General features: G+C 45.5%; 1 protein-coding gene across 2 annotated transcripts in view; it reads right to left on the bottom strand.

Annotated features, from left to right (window-relative positions):
* Positions 1–685: 685 nt before the first annotated feature.
* Positions 686–26,931, bottom strand: part of USE1 (unconventional SNARE in the ER 1) — a 72,010-nt gene continuing 45,764 nt past the window's right edge. For both annotated transcript variants that reach the window (XM_075338193.1, XM_075338199.1), the window contains exons 4-8: positions 26,470–26,622; positions 13,798–13,816; positions 12,830–12,860; positions 1,133–1,295; positions 686–1,019 (exon numbers count right to left, since the gene is read on the bottom strand). In XM_075338193.1, coding sequence (XP_075194308.1) covers positions 837–1,019; positions 1,133–1,295; positions 12,830–12,860; positions 13,798–13,816; positions 26,470–26,622 — 549 coding nt within the window. In that variant the 3' untranslated portion in view covers positions 686–836. The remainder of the gene's footprint in view (positions 1,020–1,132; positions 1,296–12,829; positions 12,861–13,797; positions 13,817–26,469; positions 26,623–26,931) is intronic.

Here is a 26,931-nt window from a genome sequence, read left to right as displayed (position 1 = left end):
GAAGAAGGCGGTTATGCCTTCGAAACGCGTTGACTTCTGCCAATAAAGGAAAGGATTTTATTTTATCCATTGGAATCGTGGTTTTCTAGCGCAGCATTTAACCCGGTTTTCTCTCAGCCATCCCGTTATCTACTAATGATGAGCAAGCATGCTAGGTACTCAATTGAGCATCGTGGTGCTCCGATACTTGAGGAGCTCGGCCAAGGATCACGAGTGCTTGGATGTGTCGTCCGTGAAACAAGGAAAACAAGGAACACAAAGTCCAGGCTCGCTTCACTGAATGATGCAAGACGGCACCACAGTGAGAGCCTTTCGCAGTCTTTGTATGGCTCTCACTGGGGGTTAAAACAACATTTTCGGATGTCCCATAAAACAATCCTGGCCTCCCTCCCCCAGGAAATGCTCTGATTATGGCTGGCTGTATGTGGCCGGAGAGGCGAACTGCCCACTCATTGACTACCTTATACTCATTACTTGAGTTGAACCTGTCAAGAGCGTCTGCCCAGCTTGAATCGAGTAACGAGCACTCAAGCATTGTACTGCTCGCCCATCACCAATTGTCACTTTTTTCAATTAATGTTTGGATATGGGTCATCCATAAGGGTCTAGACACAAAAATGTGGCTTCTATAGTCATTCCCTTTGTGACCTAGATATTTGCTAATTGTACAAAGAACACAAATACGTTTTGATGTTGTGAAAGAAATTCAATGTAAAGGATCTTACAGCCCAACACAGCCAGTAGATAAAGCTGTGGACTGGTTTAATATTATAGATATACAAGTTTCTGGCTACTACAGCCTAATTGGCGATAATGCAACTGTCCAAGTGGGGATGTCACCGGAGTCGAGGAAATAGTCTGATGAAGAGTATCATGCTGATAAAGGTGCAACAGACAAAAATGAGCATGATCCATAAGAGCCAATTGACAGATTTCTTTGCATGCTGCTCTAGACGATCTGATTCAGTCTTCAGCTTCTCAAAGTTCTGGTCCGCCAGTTTCAAAGATTGGGTAAGTGTCTAGATGAATAGAGACATAAGTGAAAGCAGTGCTTTTTACATTTCCATCTCTAAGTATGTGTCCATGTTTACGCAAATGTAAAATGTATTACCTTCTTCAACAAGCTATTTACCTGGTTATCCTGTTTGATGACATTCTGCGCTGCTAGGGTGTTATTCTTAAGATTCTGAGTAAGACGCAACATCTCCTCGGCCAACTTTTCCTGCATGTTGTGGTGATGCTGTAGCACTGCATCAAGCTCTGCGGACGACTGTTTGTCATTGGAAATTGAGCCCCTGCAAGATGGAAACAATCAATTAATACTTTGCCATTTTAATCCCTTGGTCTCAGTTTTGGCCTTTAAGACAAGCTTTTCTTCCTTTCATTGTTTACTATCACATTTCATGAGCTATAACGTTTTTTAATTTTTTTTTAAAGCAGCCATGTTTTTTAATTCTGTACAGCCTCCTTAACCCCTTCCTGCAAACGGATGTAACTGTACATCCAAATTACAACTGATTTACTGCAAATGGCTATACAGTTATGTCTGAGGGATGGCACAAGCACAGGAGTATGCCATCTTCAGCACAAGCTGGCTGGCATACTCCATTCTCTAATGCTCTGTCCCCATAGACTACAGGTGTATTGCTCCTCAGAAGCATGCTACTTGTAATTAGCATTGGATCCTACCTGTCCCGTACATTTGTAGGCTTTTGACCTGAGAGGTACATATCTGATAGAAATGATAGGGTTCCATCAGAGAAAGGTTGCCTTAAAATGGCTGGTGGGCGCACATGAATTGCCCAATGTATGCTTTATGTACTTTCATTTTATAAGTATATTCTACATAGCAGCACAAATTTTACATTAGGCCTATGTGCGCACGTTGCGTTCTATTCCGCAGCTGCACGTGCGTCTCAGAACGCAGCTGAAAAGCTGCGTTCTGAGACGCAGAATTCATGCGTTCTGGATGCTTCCAGAACGCACATTTTTGACAGTGTGGTCCCACTCTGCTCTGCAGCATCCCCATAGACTTTCAGCGGAGCCGAGTGGGACCGCACTGTCAAACATGACAACACTGACCGACATCCCCGCACACACCCAGACATTACCGCCGACATCCCCGCACACACCCCGACATTACCGCCGACATCCCCGCACACACCCCGACATTACCGCCGACATCCCCGCACACACCCCGACATTACCGCCGACATCCCCGCACACACCCCGACATTACCGCCGACATCCCCGCACACACCCCGACATTACCGCCGACATCCCCGCACACACCCCGACATTACCGCCGACATCCCCGCACACATCCAGACATCCCCGCACACACCCCGACATTACCGCTGACATCTCCGCACACATCCCGACATCCCCGCACACACCCCGACATTACCACCGACATCCCCGCACACATCCAGACATCCCCGCATACACCCCGACATTACCGCCGACATCCCCGCACACATCCCGACATTATTGCCGACATCCCCGCACACATCCCGACATTACCACCGACATCCCCGCACACATCCAGACATCCCCGCACACACCCCGACATTACCGCCGAAATCCCCGCACACCTCCCAACATTACCACCGACATCCCCGCACACACCCCGACATCCCCGCTGACATCCCCGCACACATCCCGACATTACCGCCGACATCCCCGCACACACCCCGACATTACCACCGACATCCCCGCACACATCCAGACATCCCCGCACACATCCTGACATTACCACAGACATTCCCACACACACCCCGAAATTACCGCCGACATCCCCGCACACATCCCGACATTACCGCCGACATCCCCACACACACCCCGACATTACCACCGACATCCCCGCACACATCCAGACATCCCCGCACACACCCTGACATTACCACAGACATCCCCGCACACATCCAGACATCCCCGCACACACCCTGACATTACCAGACATCCCCACACACACCCCAACATTACCACCGACATCCCAGCACACACCCCGACATTACCACCGACATCCCAGCACACACCCCGACATTACCACCGACATCCCCGCACACACCCCGACATTACCGTCGACATCCCCGCACACACCCCGACATTACCACCGACATCCCCGCACACACCCCGACATTACCGCCGACATCCCCGCACACACCCCGACATTACCACAGACATCCCCACACACACCCCGACATTACCGCTGACATCCCCGCACACATCCCGACATTACCGCCGACATCCCCACACACACCCCGACATTACCACCGACATCCCCGCACACATCCAGACATCCCCGCACACACCCTGACATTACCACAGACATCCCCGCACACATCCAGACATCCCCGCACACACCCCGACATTACCACAGACATCCCCACACACACCCCGACATTACCGCTGACATCCCCGCACACATCCCGACATTACCACCGACATCCCCGCACACATCCAGACATCCCCGCACACACCCTGACATTACCACAGACATCCCCGCACACATCCAGACATCCCCGCACACACCCTGACATTACCACAGACATCCCCACACACACCCCGACATTACCACCGACATCCCAGCACACACCCCGACATTACCACCGACATCCCAGCACACACCCCGACATTACCACCGACATCCCAGCACACACCCCGACATTACCACCGACATCCCCGCACACACCCCGACATTACCGTCGACATCCCCGCACACACCCCGACATTACCACCGACATCCCCGCACCCACCCCGACATTACCGCCGACATCCCCGCACACACCCCGACATTACCACCGACATCCCCGCACACATCCAGACATCCCCGCACACACCCTGACATTACCACAGACATCCCCGCACACATCCAGACATCCCCGCACACACCCCGACATTACCGCCGACATCCCCGCACACATCCCGACATTACCACCGACATCTCCGCACACATCCCGACATCTCCGCACACATCCAGACATTACCACCGACATCCCCACACACACCCCGACATTACCACCGACATCCCAGCACACACCCCGACATTACCACCGACATCCCAGCACACACCCCGACATTACCACCGACATCCCCGCACACACCCCGACATTACCGTCGACATCCCCGCACACACCCCGACATTACCACCGACATCCCCGCACACATCCAGACATCCCCGCACACACGCTGACATTACCACAGACATCCCCGCACACATCCAGACATCCCCGCACACACCCCGACATTACCGCCGACATCCCCGCACACATCCCGACATTACCACCGACATCTCCGCACACATCCCGACATCTCCGCACACATCCAGACATTACCACCGACATCCCCACACACACCCCGACATTACCACCGACATCCCAGCACACACCCCGACATTACCACCGACATCCCAGCACACACCCCGACATTACCACCGACATCCCCGCACACACCCCGACATTACCGTCGACATCCCCGCACACACCCCGACATTACCACCGACATCCCCGCACACATCCAGACATCCCCGCACACACGCTGACATTACCACAGACATCCCCGCACACATCCAGACATCCCCGCACACACCCCGACATTACCGCCGACATCCCCGCACACATCCCGACATTACCACCGACATCTCCGCACACATCCCGACATCTCCGCACACATCCAGACATTACCACCGACATCCCCGCACACACCCCGACATCCCCGCACACATCCCGACATCCCCGCACACACCCCGACATTACCGCCGAAATCCCCACACACCCCGACATTACCGCCGAAATCCCCGCACACATCCAGACATCCCCGCACACATCCAGACATCCCCGCACACATCCAGACATCCCCGCACACATCCAGACATCCCCGCACACATCCAGACATCCCCGCACACATCCAGACATCCCCGCACACATCCAGACATCCCCGCACACATCCAGACATCCCCGCACACATCCAGACATCCCCGCACACATCCAGACATCCCCGCACACATCCAGACATCCCCGCACACATCCAGACATCCCCGCACACACCCCAACATTACCACCGACATCCCCGCACACATCCCGACATCCCCGCACACATCCCGACATCACCGCCGACATCCCCGCACACATCCCGACATTACCGCTGACATCCCCGCACACATCCCGACATTACCGCCGACATCCCCGCACACATCGAGACATCCCCGCACACACCCTGACATTACCACAGACATCCCCGAACACATCCCGACATTACCGCCGAAATCCCCGCACACATCCCAACATTACCACCGACATCCCCGCACACACCCCGACATTACCGCCGACATCATTGCACACATCCCGACATCCCCGCACACACCCCGACATTACCGCCGACATCCCAGCACACACCCCGACATAACCGTCGACATCCCCGCACACACCCCGACATTACCGCCGACATCCCCGCACACACCCCATTACCGCCGACATCCCCACACACACCCCGACATTACCACTGACATCCCGCACACATCCAGACTCCCGCACACATCCAGACATCCCCGCACACACCCCGACATTACCGCCGACATGCCCGCACACATCCCAACATTACCACCGACATCCCCGCACACATCCCGACATCCCCGCACACACCCCGACATTACCGCTGACATCTCCGCACACACCCCGACATTGCCGCCGACATCCCCGCACACATCCCGACATTACCACCGACATCCCCGCACACATCCCGACATTACCACCGACATCCCCGCACACATCCCGACATTACCACCGACATCCTCGCACACACCCCGACATTACCACCGACATCCCCGCACACACCCCGACATTACCGCCGACATCCCCGCACACATCCCGACATTACCGCCGACATCCCGACATTACCACCGACATCCCCGCACACATTCCGACATTACCGCCGACATCCCTGCACACATCCCGACACTACAGCCCTCATCATCCCCGCACACACACCGGCATTACCTCAGTGACATCCCCGCTGACAGCGCGATTCACTTCAGTTGCTGTGTGGAGCTCACAGGGGCGGCGGTGTACTACTGCCTCTCCTGTCAGCTTCATGTAGCAGAGCTGGAAGCGACGCGGGACCTCCGTGGATTACGTCAGACCTAGAGGGGTTTTCGGGGCTTAATAAAGTGGTGAACGAGGCTGTTTTTTTTGTCTTTTATTCCAAATAAAGGATTTTTTTGGGTGTATGTGTTTATTTACTTTCACTTACAGGTTAATTATGGAAGGTATCTTGGGGAGACGCCGGTCATGATTAACCTAGGACTTAGTGGCAGCTATGGGCTGCCATTAACTGCTTATTACCCAGATTGCTACCGCACCAGGGCAATTCGGGATGAGCCGGGTAGAGTCCCGGGACTGTCGCATCTCATGGGTGCGGCAATTCCGGGTGGCTGCTGGCTGATATTGTTAGGCTGGGTGGCTCCCCATAACGTGGCGCTCTCCATCCTGAGAATACCAGCTTTCAGCCGTGTGGCATTATTTTGGCTGTTATCAAAATTGGGGGGGACCGCACGCCATTTTTTAAAAAATTTATTTTACTGCACGATATAGACCCGCCCACCTGCGGCTGTGATTGGTTGCAGTGAGACAGCTGTCACTCAGCGGGGGGTGTGTCTGACTGCAACCAATCATAGGCGCCGGTGGGTGGGGAAAGCAGGGAATACGAAATTGAATAATGAGCTGCCGGCATTTTCAAAAGAGGAAAAGCCGCCGGCATTTTCAAAAGAGGAAAAGCCGCCGGCATTTTCAAAAGAGGAAAAGCCGCCGGCATTTTCAAAAGAGGAAAAGCCGCCGGAGCAGTGTGAACGCCGTGCAGCGCCGCGCCGGTGATCGGTGAGTATGAGAGAGGGGGAGAGCATGACCGACAGACAGAGAGAGGGACAGACAGAACAGAGAGAGAGACCGACCGACAGAGAGAGACAGAGCGACCAACTGACAGAGAAAGAGACCGACCGACCGACAGACAGAGGGAGATTGACCGACATCCACAGACAGAGATTGACCGACATTGACAGAGAGAGACTGAAAAGACTTGCGGAACGCAACAAAAATGCAGTCCAAGTGCATTTTGGTTGCGTTGTGACCCACATCATTGATTTCAATGGGTGGAGAACGCAGCTACAACGCACAAAAGAAGTGACATGCTGCTTTTTTTTCAGCAGCTATTTTGGGCATCCAAAACGCTGTGTCTACAAACGCAGCGTGTGCATTGATTTTTCGGCTTTCTCATAGACTTTGCTGGGGAAGCTGAACGCATGCAGTAACGCTGCAGTTCAAAATGCAGCGTTTCCGCGGAAAAAAACGCAACGTGCGCACATAGCCTTAATGTTTGCATATATTTTGGTGTATACAGTATGTTGCTGCAACCCTTTGGTTGTTTATAGTAGTCACAGAGGCATGCACCTATTCACAAGTTCTTCATTCTGCTAGAAGGTGCTGGTCCGTATTTTTTTTCGAAATGATGGTGCTATTGGGTCTACGTGTTCAAAGAAATTAACCATATGAATGCCCGAATAAAGATTTCCTATCAAAACATTGCCAGAGCATCACACTACCAGGCCACCTTCTGCCCTTGCTTCATGGTTCTGTTCTGATGTATACGTTTCAGGCGCTTATAATGGTGGACAGCGTCCAGCATGGTCCTTTCTTGAAAAAAATGGACCCAGCTGTCTAGCTATCACATTTTCAACCTTGATAAAGTCGTGGAGATCCTTGCCTGTCTTTCATAAGCTGCAGGAACGGACTGTACAGTTTCATATAATCCAGTGCTTGACAGGTGTCATAAGAATCAATGTTAATCAATGTCAGTAGTTTTAAATATCATGGTTGATCAGTATGGAACTGTCTAAAATGTAGTCAAATGTAATCGATCATCCACTTTGTCTGTATTACAGCCAAACATGAATCTACCCTTGCAGCCTTTACGGGCTTCTTAAAATAAACCTTCACCCTCATTCATAATTCCTTACCCATAAATTGCGGAAGCCTCAAAACCACCAACCCCCCCCCCCAAGTTACGTGAACACCCGAGGAGCGGCAATGTTGATCACAATATCTAGTATTAGTGACATACTTTATTTCACTCTACAATACATGCTAAAGGTGTGGTACTAGAAAAGGAATTTTACTGCATGTTTGGCAGGCTAGTGTTAAATATTTCTAGGTAGCTAAACTGTTTGGTTAATGTTAAACACAATGAGAATGATGAACCCCATGTGTGTCCCCTGTGGCAGCTAAATCAATTTCTTCTGTTACAAAGATTCTTTACCGCATCTATCTTTTTATTATAATAGTTAAAACTACATACTAAATAATCTTGTCCGTGGCTGTGACACCAGGCGAGATTGATCCTTCATACAGTAGTACTAAGGCTGCTTTCACACTACGTTTTTTAAACATCCGTCATGAACGTTTTTTTAACGCAAAAACTGATCCAGTGCAAATGCGTTTTCATTTCAATGCATTTGCAATGGACTCGCGTTAACATGCGTTCACATGCATTTGCGTGCGTTATAGTGAGGATCCAGCGACTTGCAGTTTTTTAACTTTTTTCAAAAACGCTACATGTTGTGTTTTTGAGCTGCGTCCAAATACTGCAAATTGCTGGATCCTGACTAAACAGCACGCAAACGCATGTTGCACATGTGCACAGGATCCTGCTTGCTCTACTGAGCATGCACAGAAACCAGCCTCGCGTGATCAGTCCCTCTCTCCCCCTCCCCCTCCCCCTCCCTCTCCCTCTCCCTCTCCCTCTCCCCCTTCTCCCCCTCTCTCTCCACTCTTCCCCGCCTGAGAGTGGAGGACGCTCGTAACCAAGGTAAACATCGGGTAACCGCAGTCTTAGTTACCCGATGTTTATCTTGGTTACGTGTGCAGGGAAATGGCTCTTAGCAGCTGCAGACGCTTGTAACCAATGTAAATATCGGGTATCCAAGCAAGTTACCCGATGTTTACCTTGGTTACGAGCCTCCACAGCTGTTAGATGTCGGCCCCCAGTCTTTCACGTTCAGTTCCCCTCACTCCCGATCATATGACTCCAATGCCCGCCCTAAACTTAAAGTGACAGGATCCTGTAAAATAACACATGCGTTTGCATGCGTTTTTTTGCTGTAAAAGCAGGATCCGCTTTTGCAGCAAAAAAACGTTCATGACGCATGTTAAAAAAACGTACTGTGAAAGCAGCCTAAAGGTGTTGACCACTGATGTCACTGACTGTGCACCTGGTTGTGACACACTGGCGGCAGCGCTCAACTGGTTATGTATTTATTTAAAGTGAAAAAACTGTGCAATTGTGTTCTGGCTTTTCTGGGATGGGAATAAGGTAATTGATTTGAGTAAAATATTATATATATATATATATATATATATATATATATACACACAGTTATAATTATGCAAGAAGTGCATATTTTGTGGGATAATTATAATCTTTGGCATAGGGTTCATTAAATGATTATTCACAAATAATGAAGTGATCCACTATTTATAGAATAGATAACGTGCTGATTAATGGGAATCTGACAACTGGGATCCCGAAAGAGGCACAGTGCAGCCCCTGAACGGAGTTGAAGGTGCGCATTGTTGCTGCTGCATTCAATGTCTATGCCAGAATTACCCACCTACACTATATTGGAGGACCGGGTTTTGGAGCAACCCGAGGGGTCACGCCACCAGCTATCAGGTTAAATATGTCCAGCCTCTGGATAAGGGGAATGACATTAGGTGATGAACATATTCAACTCACTTTAATAGCTGCACAATGATCTGAGGGAATGCATAGACAATGCTCCAATAGAAGGCAAAAAAACATCTCTGGCCTATTGTCAAATGTAAGTGATGTTAGAGGGAACCGTTCATGTCCCCAAATGCTATAAACCTACAGATATGTGGTTAATCTGCAGGTTAATAGTGCTACAAAGCACCGCGACCACTGCAAAGTCTGGCTACTGGAAGGAAATGAGCTTTATTCCTCTCAGAGGCACGGGCGAGGTTAGTGCACAATGCACTCCCATCCCACAGAACTTAGAAGAGTGGCAAACCCAGTGTCCCCAGTACTGTACATGCCTCACAGTGCTGTCTGTGCCCTCAGTGCTGTATATACCGCCCAGTGATGTCTGTGCCCCCCAGGGAAGTCTTATTCACCCCAGCATCTTCTGTCAAGTATATGCCCCAGACCCTCCTGTGATGTATATGCCCCCAGACCCTCCTGTGATGTACATACTGCAGCTACCAGCTCGTTCTTTGATGTATACACAGCAGTCCCAGTGTTTTCAATGTGAAGTATGATTTCCAAAACTTATCACAGAGTTGACTGCGCTCCAGACCGAGACAAACTTGGAAAAGCAGTTGTGAGCAGGACTGTGGAGTCTGTGTCCATTTTGGTGGAGTAAGAGTACATATAAAATGGACAGACTCCGACTCCTAAAATATATAATCAATTGGGTTCAGCGGTTCAATGCAGTATGTGGTATATTTTTCATAAGCATTTGGGAAAGTTATGAAATGTCCTATAAATGTCTGTTCTATTCCCGATCAAAGCTTCTCTGCTTATAGTTGAGATGAATCTGTGCTGCACTTTAGCTACATGATATAAGTGGTGATGTTACCATTTTACTACAGTAAATTTATCACAAACATGAGTCATGTACAGTTGAAACCAGACGTTTACATACACTATCTATAAAGACACATCTGCAGGTTTTTCTCACTATCTGACATGAAATCAGAACATTTCCTGTTTTAGGTCAATTAGGAACCAAAAATATTTCTATTTACCAAATGCCCGAATAATGAGAGAGAATGTTTAACCCCTTAAGGACGAAGCCAATTTTGTACTTAATGACCAGGCCATTTTTTGCAATTCTCACCAGTGTCACTTTCACAGGTCTTTCACTCTGGAACACTTCAACGGATCCCGGTGATTCGGAGATTGTTTTTAGTGACATATTGTAGTAGGATAGTTATAAATTTAGAACGATTTTTTTTCACAAATAAAAGCAAAAAATATCGGAAATTTTACAAAAATTTTGAGCATTTCGCAATTCTCAAGCTTTTAATTTTTATGGCCTTAAACCAGAGAGTTCTGTCACACAATAGTTAATACATTACATCTTCCACATGTCTACTTTTCATCAGTGCAATTTTTTAAACAAATTTTTGGGGTTAGGAAGTTAAAAGGGTTCAAAGTTCATCAGCAATTTCCCATTTTTTCAACAAAATGTACAAGACCATTTTTTTAGGGACCACATCACATTTGAAGTGACTTTGAGAGGCCTCAGTGACAGAAAATGTGGCCACAGTCTGGGAAGACTGCTGACCAGAGGAATCCATTATCCACTTCCATGCACTTAGACTGAATGAAGACTATACAGAGGATAGCAAGTTCCCTATTGGTGTTTATAACTTTCTACAGCACGTGACTTTAGTTGTGCATCACAGTCCCAAGGGACTGTAAGCCATAAGACTGTTTTTGGTGTTCACAAGCGACGACATAATAGAATTCTATGAAAACACCAACAAGAACATATATTTTATGATCACCCTTGATGATACAACTTGCACGGACTTCTATACTATCACGGCACCTGCAGAATTGATCATACTAACATTCAAGGGACCACCAGTAAAAAAATTCATGGTAACCCATGTAAAACAGCTCCAGAATATTTGCATTGAGAAATTTTACACAAATACTAACAAGGACTTGTTCTCTGTGATTATCAATACAAGGCAATATTCTAAGTGGTGTTCCTCTAGAACAACCCCACCCTCCCCCTCTTTTCCTCTGTACATACAGAACCTGAAAAAAAATCACCTGTTCATCAATTGAGTGTAAACTGGCGTGAAAAAGGCCTACATTTGGGCCGAAACGTCCCCTTTCACTCAGTCTATCTATAAATAAAATATATAATTTTTTTGGCAAAACTAAAAAACGAATCTGTTGATATTTTTTCCTATCTTATCTGTATGAGAGTGCAGTGTCTTTTATATACCCTGTAATCTGGACCTCGGTCCCCTCACTAGCACCTCAAACCCCTTTAGTCTGGCGGAGTGCACACCATATACTCTAAACTCCCTCCTCTTCAGCAGAGGCCGTGCGGTGTGGACAACTCTGCATCTCAGTGTTGCGGCCAGCTTGCAAATGTACAAACATTGCTGGCCCCCACCGGCCTTAATCAGCTGCTTGGTGACGAGACTGAGGTAGCCCGCCCCTGCTGGGAATGATGAAAGTGTAAGTGCCCACACGGCAGGCAGCCGGCGCCAGCCCCCGCAGCTCACGGGCCCCGTAGCAGTGGCGTGGCCTACCTCTATTGATGGCACGCCACTGAATATCACCTATCATTACAGGCACACCAAAGAGAAGCAACTGCAGCCACCACAGTAGGGGTGTGTTAATTGTTGATTGTTTGAACAAATATATTTGGGTTATTTTCAAGGTGATAATTTTGTGCGGCCCCAGAATGATGAAATTTTGAAATGGCCCTTGGCAGAAAAAAAACCCCAAAAATTCTTCTCCACCCCTGCTGTAAAGAAATGTTTTACCAATTATTAGTGTATGGGTAATGGAATTGTTGGTGGTAGAATGGTCAATTATATAAATGAAGTCTACACTTGTAGGTTAAAATATAGCAGCCTACCCTCATAAAAATGACCACTACTGTTCTGTATCAGTGTGTGAATCTTGCTTCATTTTAGCAATCAGTCAATGGTCTATTAGTGAGACTTTTCTTCATGGTTTTGCAATTTTCGAATGTAATAAGAGATTACATAATGCTATTACCGCTACTTACTTCCTTTTTCTTGGATATACATCTACGGAACCTAGCAAATTTAAAAGACATGATTAAAATAAAATCAAAATAAAATTCACAATTAACTAATGATAGATAACGGCCATTTTAATAAATCTAAACTGATATATTACATTTACAATCAATTGCCGCCTAAGATGTTTAATTTGTACCATATGAGCAACAATCTTGAACACTGAAATTCAATACCCTCATCTTGGCACCCATTTGAAGATAAAAAATAAAAAAATAAAAAATAAATATTAACTTAGATCAACAGGGCCAGTACCACATCTGTACAAATGATTCTGTAGAGCAGTTATCTCCATTTATGCATCAGAGTGCATAAAATTGTATTATATCACTATGCATAAAATCAGCTGTAAACAGAAAGCCCATACAGGGCTGATCTGGAAGACTGTAGCGCAGTTATTTAATAAATTGCAATGCAATTTAAAATTTAGTTAAAGCGAATTTAACAGCTGATATGTGCTGCCTGTAGATCGGGCCGTATGTATCAGTCTGTATGATCTCTGCCAGGTATGTTTGACTCTGAAACGCTGCTGAATTTCAGAAAAAAACCCTCACAAAAACATACTTTTAATAGCTGCCCTAGTCTCCAACATGGCTCGCTCCCCGGCGGCTACTGCCCGCCCACCACCCTGGATTGACCGGTAACTAGTCTACAGCACGGTCTTGTCTTTTAACGTATATACCTGGCTGTGATCATACAGCCAGTGCCTCATACTGTACATGGTGCCAATGGATCAGGCAGCACATATCAGCTAAAAGGTTCATGTCAAAAGCAAAAAAACAAAAAAAAACAAAGCACCAGTAAAAACAATAAACACTTTATATTAAAGATAAAGAAAAAAAATATCAAATGTCTCTTCTAATACAGCTCAGATTACACCACAATATTTCTACATGCAAATTGTAGCAATTAAAAAAGACAAACAATGACTTACTGTTTGAGGATGATGCAGTCTGCAAGGAAAAATAACAGAATTTGTCAGAAATGGTACAACAGATTAGGTCTAGAATTAAAAGCCTATATTGCCTGAAAAAATGACAACAATGCACAAAAGTACAAAAAAAAAAAGTTGAAAAACAATGATTATCTTTATAAAAGGGATAAATATATCTACTCTTTTAATATATTTATACACATTATATGGCTGTTGGTCGAATAATACTTTGGCCTATCGTGTGGCTGGTAGCCAACCAACAGATATCTGGATGCAGCATATCGCTAGGAGAAATAAAGCGATTGGCATTCTTCGGAGGCAAATTCAATTGAAATGTATTCCAGCTCACTACAGTGCGATACCAATTCAGCCACTGGTCAATCAAATGCAGGCAGCTGACATAGGCAGTGTGTGTGACGTCGCTGCCATGCGCAGTCTCGGCTGTGGAGGAGGAAGAGGCCGCTGTTTGTTTGTCGAGGGCATTTTGTTTTTTTCTTTCCCTATGTGTAAGCATGGAACGACAGACTGGGGGGCCTTATTACAAGACATTACTACAAGATGGAACCATGATGGGGATATTACTACAAGAATAGAATGAGAATGGGGTACTTTACTATAAGAAGGGGACAAGAATGAGGTAATTCCTACTACAAAAAAGGGACCAGGATGAGGTCTTTCCTACTACAAGAAGGAGACAAGGATGAGGTCTTTCCTACTACAATAAGGGGACAAGGATGAGGTCTTTCCTACTACAAGAAGGGGACAAGGATGAGGTCATTCCTACTACAAGGAAACTAAGATGGTGACATTACTAGAAGAAGGGGACCAAAATGGGGAGATTACTACAAGATTGGACCAGGATGGGGACCTTATTACAAGATGGGAACCATTATTACACGATGAGGGACACTATTACAAGATGGGGGTTATTATTACAAAATGGGAACCAGGATGGGAGGCATTATTACAGGCTGAGGGACATTATTACGGCATGGAGCCCAGAATTACTATATGGGGCTTATGGTACAAACAATATTACTGTATGAGACCAACTGGGTAAAAAAAAAGCATTACAAAATTAAAAACAAAGCATTAAAAAAAAAAAAATAACGGAAAAATGTTTGGTAAAAAACAAAAAATAAAAGACGGCCAGTACCATAACCCATATGATAAGCACTATTAAAGGAGGTATCCGGCTTATTTTACTTATTTTTTGTTATTTCACTATTGGGCTACATTGGGGCAGGTAAGTAGATAGGATCTACCTACCTGCCCTGCTATCAGCTCCTCACCCCCGGCTCAGAGTGGTCATGTATCCGCTCCTGCCGTGATTTTGCTGCTTCCTGTGATGATATGTCAACAGGGGCAGGACCTTGTTGATGGGCAACACAGCAGACTTCATGTTGCCGCCCTGCAGCTGACCAGGTAGAGTGCGATGAGCCCCCGCCCCTCTCATCCTTTCCCGCCCCCTCCCCACATTCCGTACTCTCCCCCGTTCCTCATGTGCTGCATCACCTAGCTGTAAGCAGGCTGCACTCAACACAGCACGGAGGAGAAGATAAAGTATGGGTGAGAGGGGGGGGGCAGAGAACAGAGTGCAGGAGGACAGAACAGAGTGCACGATTGAGATACAGAGCTGGGGGAGGGGGGGGCAGAGACGAGAGTGCAGGGGGAGAGAAGAAAGAGCACAGGTGAGAGACAGAGGGGGGGGAGGAGGGGGCAGCAGAGAAGAGTGCAGGGGAGAGGAGGCCGTGCGAGAACGGGGGGAGAGGGTGCTGGGGGGGGTAGAGGAGACAGAGTCCATGAGGGGGGATTATATATTTTATATAACTCTAGGTGTGTGGGTGTATGTGTGTATTTGTTTATATGTGTAAATCTCCTATAGACTCACATTGGGGGCTATATATAGTCTTCAGTACACAGTATTCATTTATCTGTCAGGTGCTCGGGCAGAATACTGACAGGGAATGAGTGTGCAGAGGGCGAGGCTGGACAGTGAGGCCGGGCAGTGCCAGCTGTAACTGAGGTTTGGCACAGGAAGATGTCATGTTTGGTTGAGCTGCAGGTAAACAAACAAAGTGTCTGTAGAGAATAAAGCGATAATTCAAGAACAAAAGTTAGAAAACAAAAAAAAAATAATGTAGGGATGTTTTATATGACAATACAGCACAGATTAGCTTACATTTTTTTTTTGGAGTTTATGTCAAACAACTTCTTTAAAAAAAAATAAAATAAAATGCATGGCAATTTAAGGAAAAAAAACATATTAAAATAAAATAGTTTCACGGAAAACGTCATATTGTCCAGCAAAAAAAAGTTGCCATTCATATTCAAATTGTTTTATATGTGCAACTCACTTACCTGTCTGAGGTTTAGACTCCTGATGTATAGGGGCAAAGACCCCGATTTCAGTGATGTATTACTTTGTGTGATTTTAACACAACTGCTGCTCCCAGGAAACAGTTTTCTCTGCTGCAGATCTAGCAGTGCTCTGAATGCTGAGCCCCGTATAACACCACTGATTGTAGAGTGCACACAGAAAGTTACAAATGACAGAAAACTGCTAATCCATGGTGGGAGACGTAGTTGCAGGAGGACTAAATGGCATGAGACATCTATTTTTGTATCACAATTTCCTGCTGATAAAACACTGATTTTATTGAAACAGTAGTATACAGCCCAGTAAGTGACACATTACTGGAATCAGAGTCTCAACCCCCACATCATGCTGCTTTGAGATTACAAAGTAAGACCTGTTGACAAATTCCCTTTAAAAAAGAAACTCATAGCAGTTTATGTTTGTGATCTGATTGGTTGGTATGGGCAATATGAAAGTTGTTTTTTTGATCCACAAGGCCCACTGTTTTTTTTTTTCTAAAATTAAAAACTTTGTAGACAGATACGTGCAGCATCTGACAAACATCCTAAAAGGCAAATACAACAAGACCTTGCCTGCAGCTCAAGGCTGTATTACAGAAGTGTTACAGAATTTGTTTAGTCATGGGAAAGAGAGACTTTCAATACGTTTCTGTTTGTTATTCTGTGACCTTGATTGCTTAGGGAAGGTTTGTGGAATCATTTTCACAACTATTTTATTATTGGTTTCCGGAGACTAAATAAAAGGATACAATGCTGAGTAAATGATGTGATAAGGTGTTTATCAAAGTAGTTACTGTAAATGGGAACAGATAAAACGATACAGAAAGCACTTCCATATCAGTATACTTAGAAACAAGATCGCAACTCTTTATATTCAAAAAGCCCTCCGCATATACACTCACTATGGAGAGACCGTAACCAAACATGGAATTCTGATGATATAGTTACAGAAGTTATTATTAACGTAAATAGGTAAAAATGGACAAAAAACTAGGTCACATATTTAGGAGAAACAATACTACCTATGTCGCATCATACAGCCGCGTCACTGTGGTCCCCTGATAATTCATTTGTGTTTTTGTTTTCTGGTATTAGTTGATGGGGTTTTTTTGCATCAATTTCTTTAAAATGGTGCATGCGGTTGATGAATGTTGCACAGAATAAAATCAGTGGTCTTAACTTTTGGCTTTGAAGAAGTGTTTTGTAACCTCTCAGTGCAAAAAGTTACACACATAAAATGGTGCAACATTTGCACCAAAATAACGAGCATTCACAAAATTACTCTAGGGGTAACTGGGGTGTATATTTTTTGTCAAATTTTGTAACATTAATGAATAAGGCAAAAACATCTGGAAATCCCGTCCAGAATGGTGAACAGAAACAAAAAAAAACAAAACAAAAAATAGACAGTGGGTACGGAAAGTATTCAGACCGCTTTAAATTTTTCACTGTTTCATTGCAGCCATTTGGTAAATTCAAAAAAGTTTTTTTCTCAATGTACATTCTGCACCCCATCTTGAAGAAATATAATAGGAATGTAGAAATTTTTGCAAATTTATTAAACAAGAAAAATTGATTTATATTGATAATTATTTAATACGAGGGGCTGCTGATAAGTCTTTGAGATTTTTTTTAGTTCTATGGTAATGAATGTTACATCACATGAAAGCCTTGTGTGTCTAATATATGTTTTCAAAATTTTGTGTTTGTTGCTTATGGCAACAGTGTTCTACGTACACGGGAAAACAAAATGGCAGAGTCTAATGCGGTATTCATAGCAACTGAGAGCAGAGGAGTGAAAAATTCTTGTTTCTGCAAGGTTAGTAAGCGAAGGATATTCATGATGATATAATCGCAGACATTGGGGGATCAATGCCCTTTATATTACACAGTTAAGAACTGGGTTGCCAAATGTAAAACGGGCCACTTCAGCCCCAATGATGAGGAACATCCTGGACAACTGAGAGTTGTTGTTGTTCCGGATATCATCGATGCTGTGCACAACCTCATACTGAGGAATCAATGAATTTCAGCTAAAGCAATAGCAGACATCAAGGGGATTACCGTGAACGTTTTTGTGTCATTATCCATGAACATGAGTTTGGTCATGAGGAAGCTATCCGCAGAGTGGGTCCTCAAATGTTTGACAACAGATCAGGAGAAGCATGCGAGTGAAAACGTCCTGGTCCATTTGTCAGCGTTTCCAGACTGATAAGATCTTCCTGGATTGACTGGTCACTATGGATGAGACCTGGATTTATTTGTATCACCCTGAAAACAAGGAGCAGTCAAAAGAGTGGAGGCACAGTGGTTCTCCTCATCCAAATAAGTTCAGGGTGCAAAAATCAGCCAGTAATGGTGTCTGTGTTCTGGGATAAGGAGGGTGTCCTGCTAGTGGACTACCTTCAAAAGGCTTTCACCATCAATGTAAGGTATTACATTGAACTTTTGGACCAATTGAAAGCAGTTCTGATGGCCAAAAGGCGCGGCAAGCTGTCTAAAGGAATCTTGTTCCTGCAAGACAATGCCTCCGCTCACACTGCACAAGTGACCACGGCAAAACTGGCTGAGCTGGGCTTCCAGCTGGTTGACCACCCACCTTATTCGCCAGATCTAGCTTCCTCAGACTATCATCTGTTTCCAAACCTGAAGAAACACCTCAAGGGTACCAAATTTCACACCATTTCTGAAGCCATGGCTGCAACGGATGCCTGGTTTGAAGCACAACCGAAATACTGCTTTTTGCTAGGCTTACAGGACTTGGAATACTGATGTAAGAAGTGTGCTGCCATCAGTGGAGAGACCCATTTTGCCAAAGTGGAGACTTTGTCAAAATGGGTCAGAATAGAGATTTGACAGGCTCTGAAAAGTCCAAAATGGTGAGATGTCTTGCAGAGGGATGCAGCAGTCTTGAAATTGCCAAACTTTTGAAGCGTGATCACCGAACAATCAAGCGTTTCATGGCAAATAGCCAACAGGGTCGCAAGAAGGATGTTGGGCAAAAAAGGCGCAAAATAACTGCCCATGAATTGAGGAAAATCAAGCGTGAAGCTGCCATGATGCCATTTGCCACCAGTTTGGTCATATTTCAGAGCTGCAACGTTACTGGAGTATCAAAAAGCACAAGGTGTGCCATACTCAGGGACATGGCCAAGGTACGGAAGGCTGAAAAACGACCACCTTTGAACAAGAAACTTAAGATAAAACGTTAAGACTGGGCCAAGAAATATCTTAGGACTGATTTTTCAAAGGTTTTATGGACTGATGAAATGAGAGTGAGTCTTGATGGGCCAGATGGATGGGCCAGAGGCTGGATCAGTAAAGGGCAGAGAGCTTCACTCCGACTCAGACGCCAGCAAGGTGGAGGTGGTGTACTGGTATGAGCTAGTATCATCAAAGATGAACTTGTGGGACCTTTTCGAGTTGAGGATGGAGTGAAGCTCAACTCACAGACCTACTGCCAGTTTCTGGAAGACAACTTCTTCAAGCAGTGGTACAGGAAGAAGTCGGTATTGTTCAAGAAAAACATGATTTTCATGCAGGACAATGCTCCATCAGATGCATCCAACTACTCAACAGCGTGGCTGGCCAGTAAAGGTCTAAAAGATGAAAATATAATGACATGGCCCCCTTGTTCACGTGATCTGAACCCCATAGAGAACCTGTGGTCCCTCATGAAATGTAAGATCTACAGGGAGGGAAACCAGTACACCTCTTGAAATAGTGTCTGGGAGGCTGTGGTTGCTGCTGCACGCAATGTTGATCGTAAACAGATCAAGCAACTGACAATCTATAGATGGTAGGCTGTTGAGTGTCATCATAAAGAAAGGTGGCTATATTGGTCACTAATTTTTGGGGGTTTTGTTTTTGCATGTCAGAAATGTTTATTTCTAAATTTTGTGCAGTTATATTGGTTCACCTGGTGAAAATAAACAAGTGAGATGGGAATATATTTGGTTTTTAAGTTGCCTAATAATTCTGCACAGTAATAGTTACCTGCACAAACAGATATCGTCCTAAGATAGCCAAATCATAAAAAAAAATCACTCCAACTTCCAAAAATAATATTATGTGAAATGTAAGTGTTTTATACTAATATTTTAGTTTAAATACTAAATGTAATCATTATGCAAAAACGTATCCATTTATTATGTTTAAAATCTTTAATATGAATTCATGCAACGTAAATACCGAATTTCCTTTTTATTTTTTTTAAAAAAAACAAAACAAAACACCATAAGTTTTTCAATATCCATTATGTTTTGCTTTCCTGTGGTGGGATCACTCCCTTCCTCTTTTTCACTAGTGACATAGTCTTCACCAGGTCATAGTGACATTTGACTTACAGGATGGGAACTATCTGAACTTATGTGAACTATAATTCATCTGTAGTTAGGAAACTTCTTCAGTTCCCATATTTTCTTAAGCCCATATTATTAGACACAAAAAGGTGGACTTTAGCGATTCCAGTATTGTGAAGGACACATCTGTTTAGCAGCCACCAATTGGTTGCAGAAGTCACATAATATTAGGGGACAGAAGAGTGGCTCCAGACCGGAAGTAAGAGGATACATACATTTATTTTCTGCAGCACAAAAGGGCCATTCATTAAAAGTTGCCAAGTAGTGGACAATCCCTTTAAATATCATTGTTTGTATGCTGCCTAATACAAAGTAAAATGGGGCAGAGATACTATTTGGCTTTTAAAGATCAACCACATAAATGGTGATCTTCAGAAGAATTGGTGAGATGTTCCCTCGAGAAGGCCTTTTCTCTAGAAGAAGCCCAGAGCATGGAATGGAGCAATGAAGAGTGGAGGTCTTTTCTCTGCTGTGAGGCGTACTGCTATTGCCTTGGAAGCAATGATAGTTGGAGAAAATGTGGACAATGCCATAAAGAGGCCTTCGCAATTGAAAGTCACACCGGTCTTACGCCGGAGATAATGATGTACAGTGGTAGAATGCAAGGAAGTCGGACCCTTCTAGTCTTAATTCCAGGAACACTAACACCAAAATCGGGTCTTGCTATCTATTCCCGCCCCTGTCTGCCTACCTGGCCTTCCTCTCTCTGTCGCCGTCACAGACGTTAATTCTCGCGCAGACACACAGGCATAGATAGCGAGACCTGACCCATATACTCTCTTCATGTTGCACCTGTCAATCATATAGCTATGCATTTCTGGAACTTTACTTGCACATAATTCTGAAATAAAACATCTAATCTCAGAACAATCCAATGTTTTCTGTCCTAATGTGAGGTCACTGAGTTTAATGAAACCACCTGAGGTCAGATAACCTGCAGTCAAAGCTGGGGTACCGTGGGAACAGTTTTCTTTAATTATTCAAATTATATATATAATTTCCTTACTCTGTCTGTCTTGCTCCAAAATGACGTCATTACAGTGACAACCGTCGCCTCAGTGCCTGTTAATTTACTTTCACTTACAGGTTAATCATGGAAGGTATCTCGGGGAGCCGCCTGCCATGATTAACCTAGGACTTCGTGGCAGCTATACGCTGCCATTTAACTCCTTATTACCCCGATTGCCACTGCACCAGGGCAATTCGGGATGAGCCGGGAAGAGTCCCAGGACTGTCGCATCTAATGGATGTGGCAAATCCGGGCGGCTGCTGGCTGATATTGTTAGGGTGGTGGGCTCCCCATCACTCTCTCCATGTTCTCTGCACCTATGATCCGATCGGGAGATCAGATCCGTTGCATGACACTCTGCTTACGCTCACAGCAGAACCTGTGCCATACTCAAGTGTGGGAGAGGCCCCAAAGGGGATACTTTGAAGAATCTAAGTTTTAAAGTTAACGTGCAGTGTATGTTCTCTTCTGAGAAACTCTAGAGTTTCAAAGAAAACATGGTTTGAAGAGAGAGTTGGAAATATACAGAGATGAGACGAGACTAGTCCAGTGCGTCCCAAGGCTGGCTTCTCCCTGCACTGTTCCAGGTGATTGACACATATACACATATCTATCTATTTACACACATAGGAGAGACTTTTCAGTCCACTAGAGCAGTTCAGAGAAATGCTGGCCGGAGTGATGCCAAAATAGCTTAGTCTTTGCCTGTGGTTCCAGGATGGCTTTTGAAACTATGCAATCCAATCCCGCAGCAATGGTCTGATTCATGCTACAATGCTTTGGGCACCATGATTTGAATGAAGGACTCTTTTTAAAACAAATTATGGCTTGTTTCATACGTGTTCTTTATTCCTTGTTGACATGTGTTTCTTGTGGTTGTGCTGAATTTATAATGTACATATTGCAATAACAAAAAGGAAAACCAATGCATGAACAGGCATCATGGAAGCAGGTGGTTTAATAAAGGCCTCAAATCTGCTATAGGTAATAAGTACATCAGGATTTGGAATATTTTGTATGCAATCACAGCAAGTACCATAGGCTTACATAGTAATAATGAAGGAGGCTGGAAACTGACTCTTGAAATGTAGCATTACAAAGAGGGGGGGAGGGAAGAAAAAAAAAATATAAAAAAAAAAACAAAACACGTACACAACGCTAAAATAGATCAGCCCATAAAGAGAATCTGTCACCAGGTTTTGCTCCCCCATCTGAGAGCAGCATAATGTAGAGCTAGAGATCCTGATTCCAGTGATGTGACTTAAGGTGGCTTTACACACTGCAACATCTCAAACGACATCGCTGTAACGTCACCGGTTTTGTGACGTAATAGCGACCTCCCCAGTGACATTGCAGTGTGTGAAACACATCAGCGACCTGGCCCCTGCTGTGAAGTTGCTGATCGCAACAAATCGTTCAGGACCATTCTTTGGTCCTTTGTTTCCCGCTGTGCAGCAAAGTCTCAGTGTGTAAAGGGGACTTAAAACACTGGAAACGAGTGATGTGTCACAATATCTGTCAATCACTATTCTCTGTCAGTCGGTCTCTATTCTCTCTCTGTCGGTCCGTCACTATCTCTGTCCCTCTCTCACAGTCTGTCGGTCATTTTCCCCTCCTCTCTCATACTCACCGATCCCCGGCGTGGCGCTGCACGGCATTCACACTGCTGCGGCGGCTTTTCCTCTTTTGAAAAAGCCAGCCGCTCATTAAACAATTTCGTATTCCCTACTTTCCTCGCCCACAGGCGCCTATGATTGGTTGCAGTGAGACACGCCCCCACGCTGAGTGACAGGTGTCTCACTGCACCCAATCACAGCCGCCGGTGGGCGGGTCTATACTGTGCAGTGAAATAAATAATTAAATAATTTAAAAAAACGGCGTGCGGTCCCCCCCCCAATTTTAATACCAGCCAGATAAAGCCATACGGCTGAAGGCTGGTATTCTCAGGATGGGGAGCTCCACGTTATGGGGAGCCCCCCAGCCTAACAATATCAGTCAGCAGCCGCCCAGAATTGCCGCATACATTATATGCGACAGTTCTGGGACTGTACCCGGCTCTTCCCGATTTGCCCTGGTGCGTTGGCAAATCGGGGTAATAAGGAGTTATTGGCAGCCCATAGATGCCAATAAGTCCTAGATTAATCATGTCAGGCGTCTCCCCGAGATTCCTTCCATGATTAATCTGTAAATTACAGTAAATAAACACACACCCGAAAAAATCCTTTATTAGAAATAAAAAACACAAACACATTCCCTCATCACCAATTTAATCAGCCCCAAAAAGCCCTCCTTGTCCGGCGTAATCCACGGACCTCCAGCGTCGCATCCAGCTCTGCTGCATGGAGGTGACAGGAGCAGCAGAAGACACCGCCGCTCCTGTCAGCTCCACGCAGCTAATGAAGACAGCCGCGCGATCGGCTGAGCTGTCACTGAGGTTACCCACTGTCACTGGATCCAGCGGTGGATGCAGCGGTGGCCGCGGGTAACCTCAGTGACAGCTCACCTGATCGCGCTACTCACCGCCGCTCCGGTCAGCTCCACGCAGCAACTGAGGTAAGTAGCGCGATCAGCTGAGCTGTCACTGAGGTTACCCGCGGCCACCGCTGGATCCATCGCTGGATCCAGTGACAGCGGGTAACCTCAGTGACCGCTCAGCTGATCGCGCGGCTGTCTTCATTAGCTGTGTGGAGGTGTCAGGAGTGGTGGTGTATTCTGCAGCTCCTGTCACCTCCATGCAGCAGAGCTGGATGCGACGCTGGAGGTCCGTGGATTATGCCGGACAAGGAGGGCTTTTTGGGGCTGATTAAATTGGTGATGAGGGAATGTGTTTGTGTTTTTTATTTCTAATAAATGATTTTTTCGGGTGTGTGTGTTTATTTACTGTAATTTACAGATTAATCATGGAAGGTTTCTCCGGGAGACGCCTGACATGATTAATCTAGGACTTATTGGCAGCTATGGGCTGCCAATAACTCCTTATTACCCCGATTTGCCAACGCACCAGGGCAAATCGGGAAGAGCCGGGTACAGTCCCAGAACTGTCGCATATAATGTATGCGGCAATTCTGGGCGGCTGCTGACTGATATTGTTAGGCTGGGGGGCTCCCCATAACGTGGAGCTCCCCATCCTGAGAATACCAGCCTTCAGCCGTATGGCTTTATCTGGCTGGTATTAAAATTGGGGGGGGGGGACTGCACGCCGTTTTTTTTAATTATTTAATTATTTATTTCACAGCACAGTATAGACACGCCCACCGGCTGCTGTGATTGGGTGCAGTGAGACACCTGTCACTCAGCGTGGGGGTGTGTCTCACTGCAACCAATCATAGGCGCCTGTGGGCGGGGAAAGTAGGGAATCCGAAATTGTTTAATGAGCGGCCGGCTTTTTCAAAATAGTAAAAGCCGCCGCAGCAGTGCGAATGCCGTGCAGCGCCGCGCCGGGGATCGGTGAGTATGAGAGAGGAGGGAAAAATGACCGACAGACTGTGAGAGAGGGACAGAGATAGTGACGGACCGACAGAGAGAGAATAGAGACCGAGAGGGAGAGACCGACTGACAGAGAATAGTGATTGACAGATATTGTGACACATCACTTGTTTCCAGTGTTTGACTAGCTAGGTCGTTCTGCAGGTCCGGATCGCTGTTGCGTCGTTGGCCAGGTTTGCCTGTTTGACAGCTCACCAGAGACTCACCAGAGACTTTGTAGCGATCCCGGCCACGTTGGAATCGCTGGTGGGATCGCTGAAAGTCTCAGTGTGTAAAGGGGCCTTAACTGAGCTGTTTGTTGTCATTTTGATAAAATCAATGTTTTCTCTGCTGCAGATCTAGCAGTTATACAGAGCTCATGAATATGTTGGACTACCTGACAGCATGCCAAGTAGTCTTGTAATGATAATCTACTGCTGATTAATCAGTGATTTTATCTAATGTACACTAAGCAGCTCAGTAAGTGACACCGCAGGAATCAGGATCTCTGCCCCTACGTAAGGCTAGGTTCGCACACTGCGTCTTTTTGACGCTGCATTTTTTTGCGTTTTTGGTCGCTAAAAACGCACAAAAACGCACCTGCGTCGAAAAAACGCATAAAAAACGCATGCGTTTTTGCCGCGATTTGGTGCGTTTTTGCTTGCGTTTTGCTGCGTTTTTGATCTCTGCGTTTTGCTGCGTTTTTCAAATGCATTGCATGGGCGGAAAACGCAGAAAAACGCAGGAAAGAACTGACATATCCATTTTTTTTTTAACTCAAAAACGCAGGTAAAAAAAACAGATGTGTGCGGACAGCAAAAATGAAAACTCATAGACTTTGCAGGGGAAGCAAAGTCCTGCAGTTTTAAGGCCAAAAACGCACCCGAAAAACGCGCAAAAACGCCGCGAAAAACGCACTGTGCGCACATAGCCTTATGTTGCTCTCAGATTAGGTGACAAACACCTGGTGACAGATTCCCTTTAAGTGTTAAAGTAGTACGGTAGTATAAAACAGGCAAAAATTGCAGGACTATACTAATGGTCACATTGTGACACAAGCGCCAAGTAAAGCTGTGTTGTCCTGACACCTTGATTTGCCCCACACCACAGAAGTCCGTAGTAGGATTGATGCCACGGAATAAGAAATTATAAAGTATATAAACAGGTACATATTTACAAAGCCATTTGGCACTTTGCTTCTGTGCAGACTAAGGCCATGCCTACAAGATGTGACTGTAGGTGAACATGCTGTTCTAATGAGTTTGTATTCATATTGTTAAGTTGATGAATAAAAAGACATCGCAACAAGAAATGAGATTAGCCCCAGATTATCCAGATGGATAGCCCAGCACACACAGCTAATTAGACGTGTTGAGACCTAAACACCCTGTATTGATGCTGCGTGTTTACAAGATGCTTCCTGTGATCAGCCCTGGCCATTAGCCTCCCAGCACTTACCTTTTCCAACAGCTCGTTCCTCATCTCCCCAGTGTAACGTGCTTGTGTCTGAAGATGGACAGTCTTGGTCACTGGCGTACGTTCCTTGCTGATTGTAGGTGTGCGCCCCGGAGCAAGAAACTGATTAGCCAAGGCTTTTTCAGTAGGTGAGGACTGCAGACAAATAACACCAGCTGGTTATTGATGCCCAAATCTAATAATACAATGCACAATGGATTTCTTCCATAGGTCACACTTTTAATCATGCAGAAAATATTCTGTAGACACAAGGAGTATTTCAGTGCAATTTCTGAATTTGATTGGGAGGAAAAAAAAAACCAATTGTATATAGCATATGTATAAGTTTATACAAAGCATGTAACAGAAAAACTCCATCCAAAGATGATCTTCATATTCTGATTAAACAGTGTAAGGCTGCTTTCACACATCCGGTTTTAGCAGAGCCGGCCAATCCGGCTCTAA

This window comes from Anomaloglossus baeobatrachus, chromosome 1 (assembly GCF_048569485.1).
Source record: "Anomaloglossus baeobatrachus isolate aAnoBae1 chromosome 1, aAnoBae1.hap1, whole genome shotgun sequence".
NCBI classification, from domain to species: Eukaryota; Metazoa; Chordata; class Amphibia; order Anura; family Aromobatidae; genus Anomaloglossus; species Anomaloglossus baeobatrachus.
This window is presented reverse-complemented; position numbering and strand designations above follow the sequence as displayed.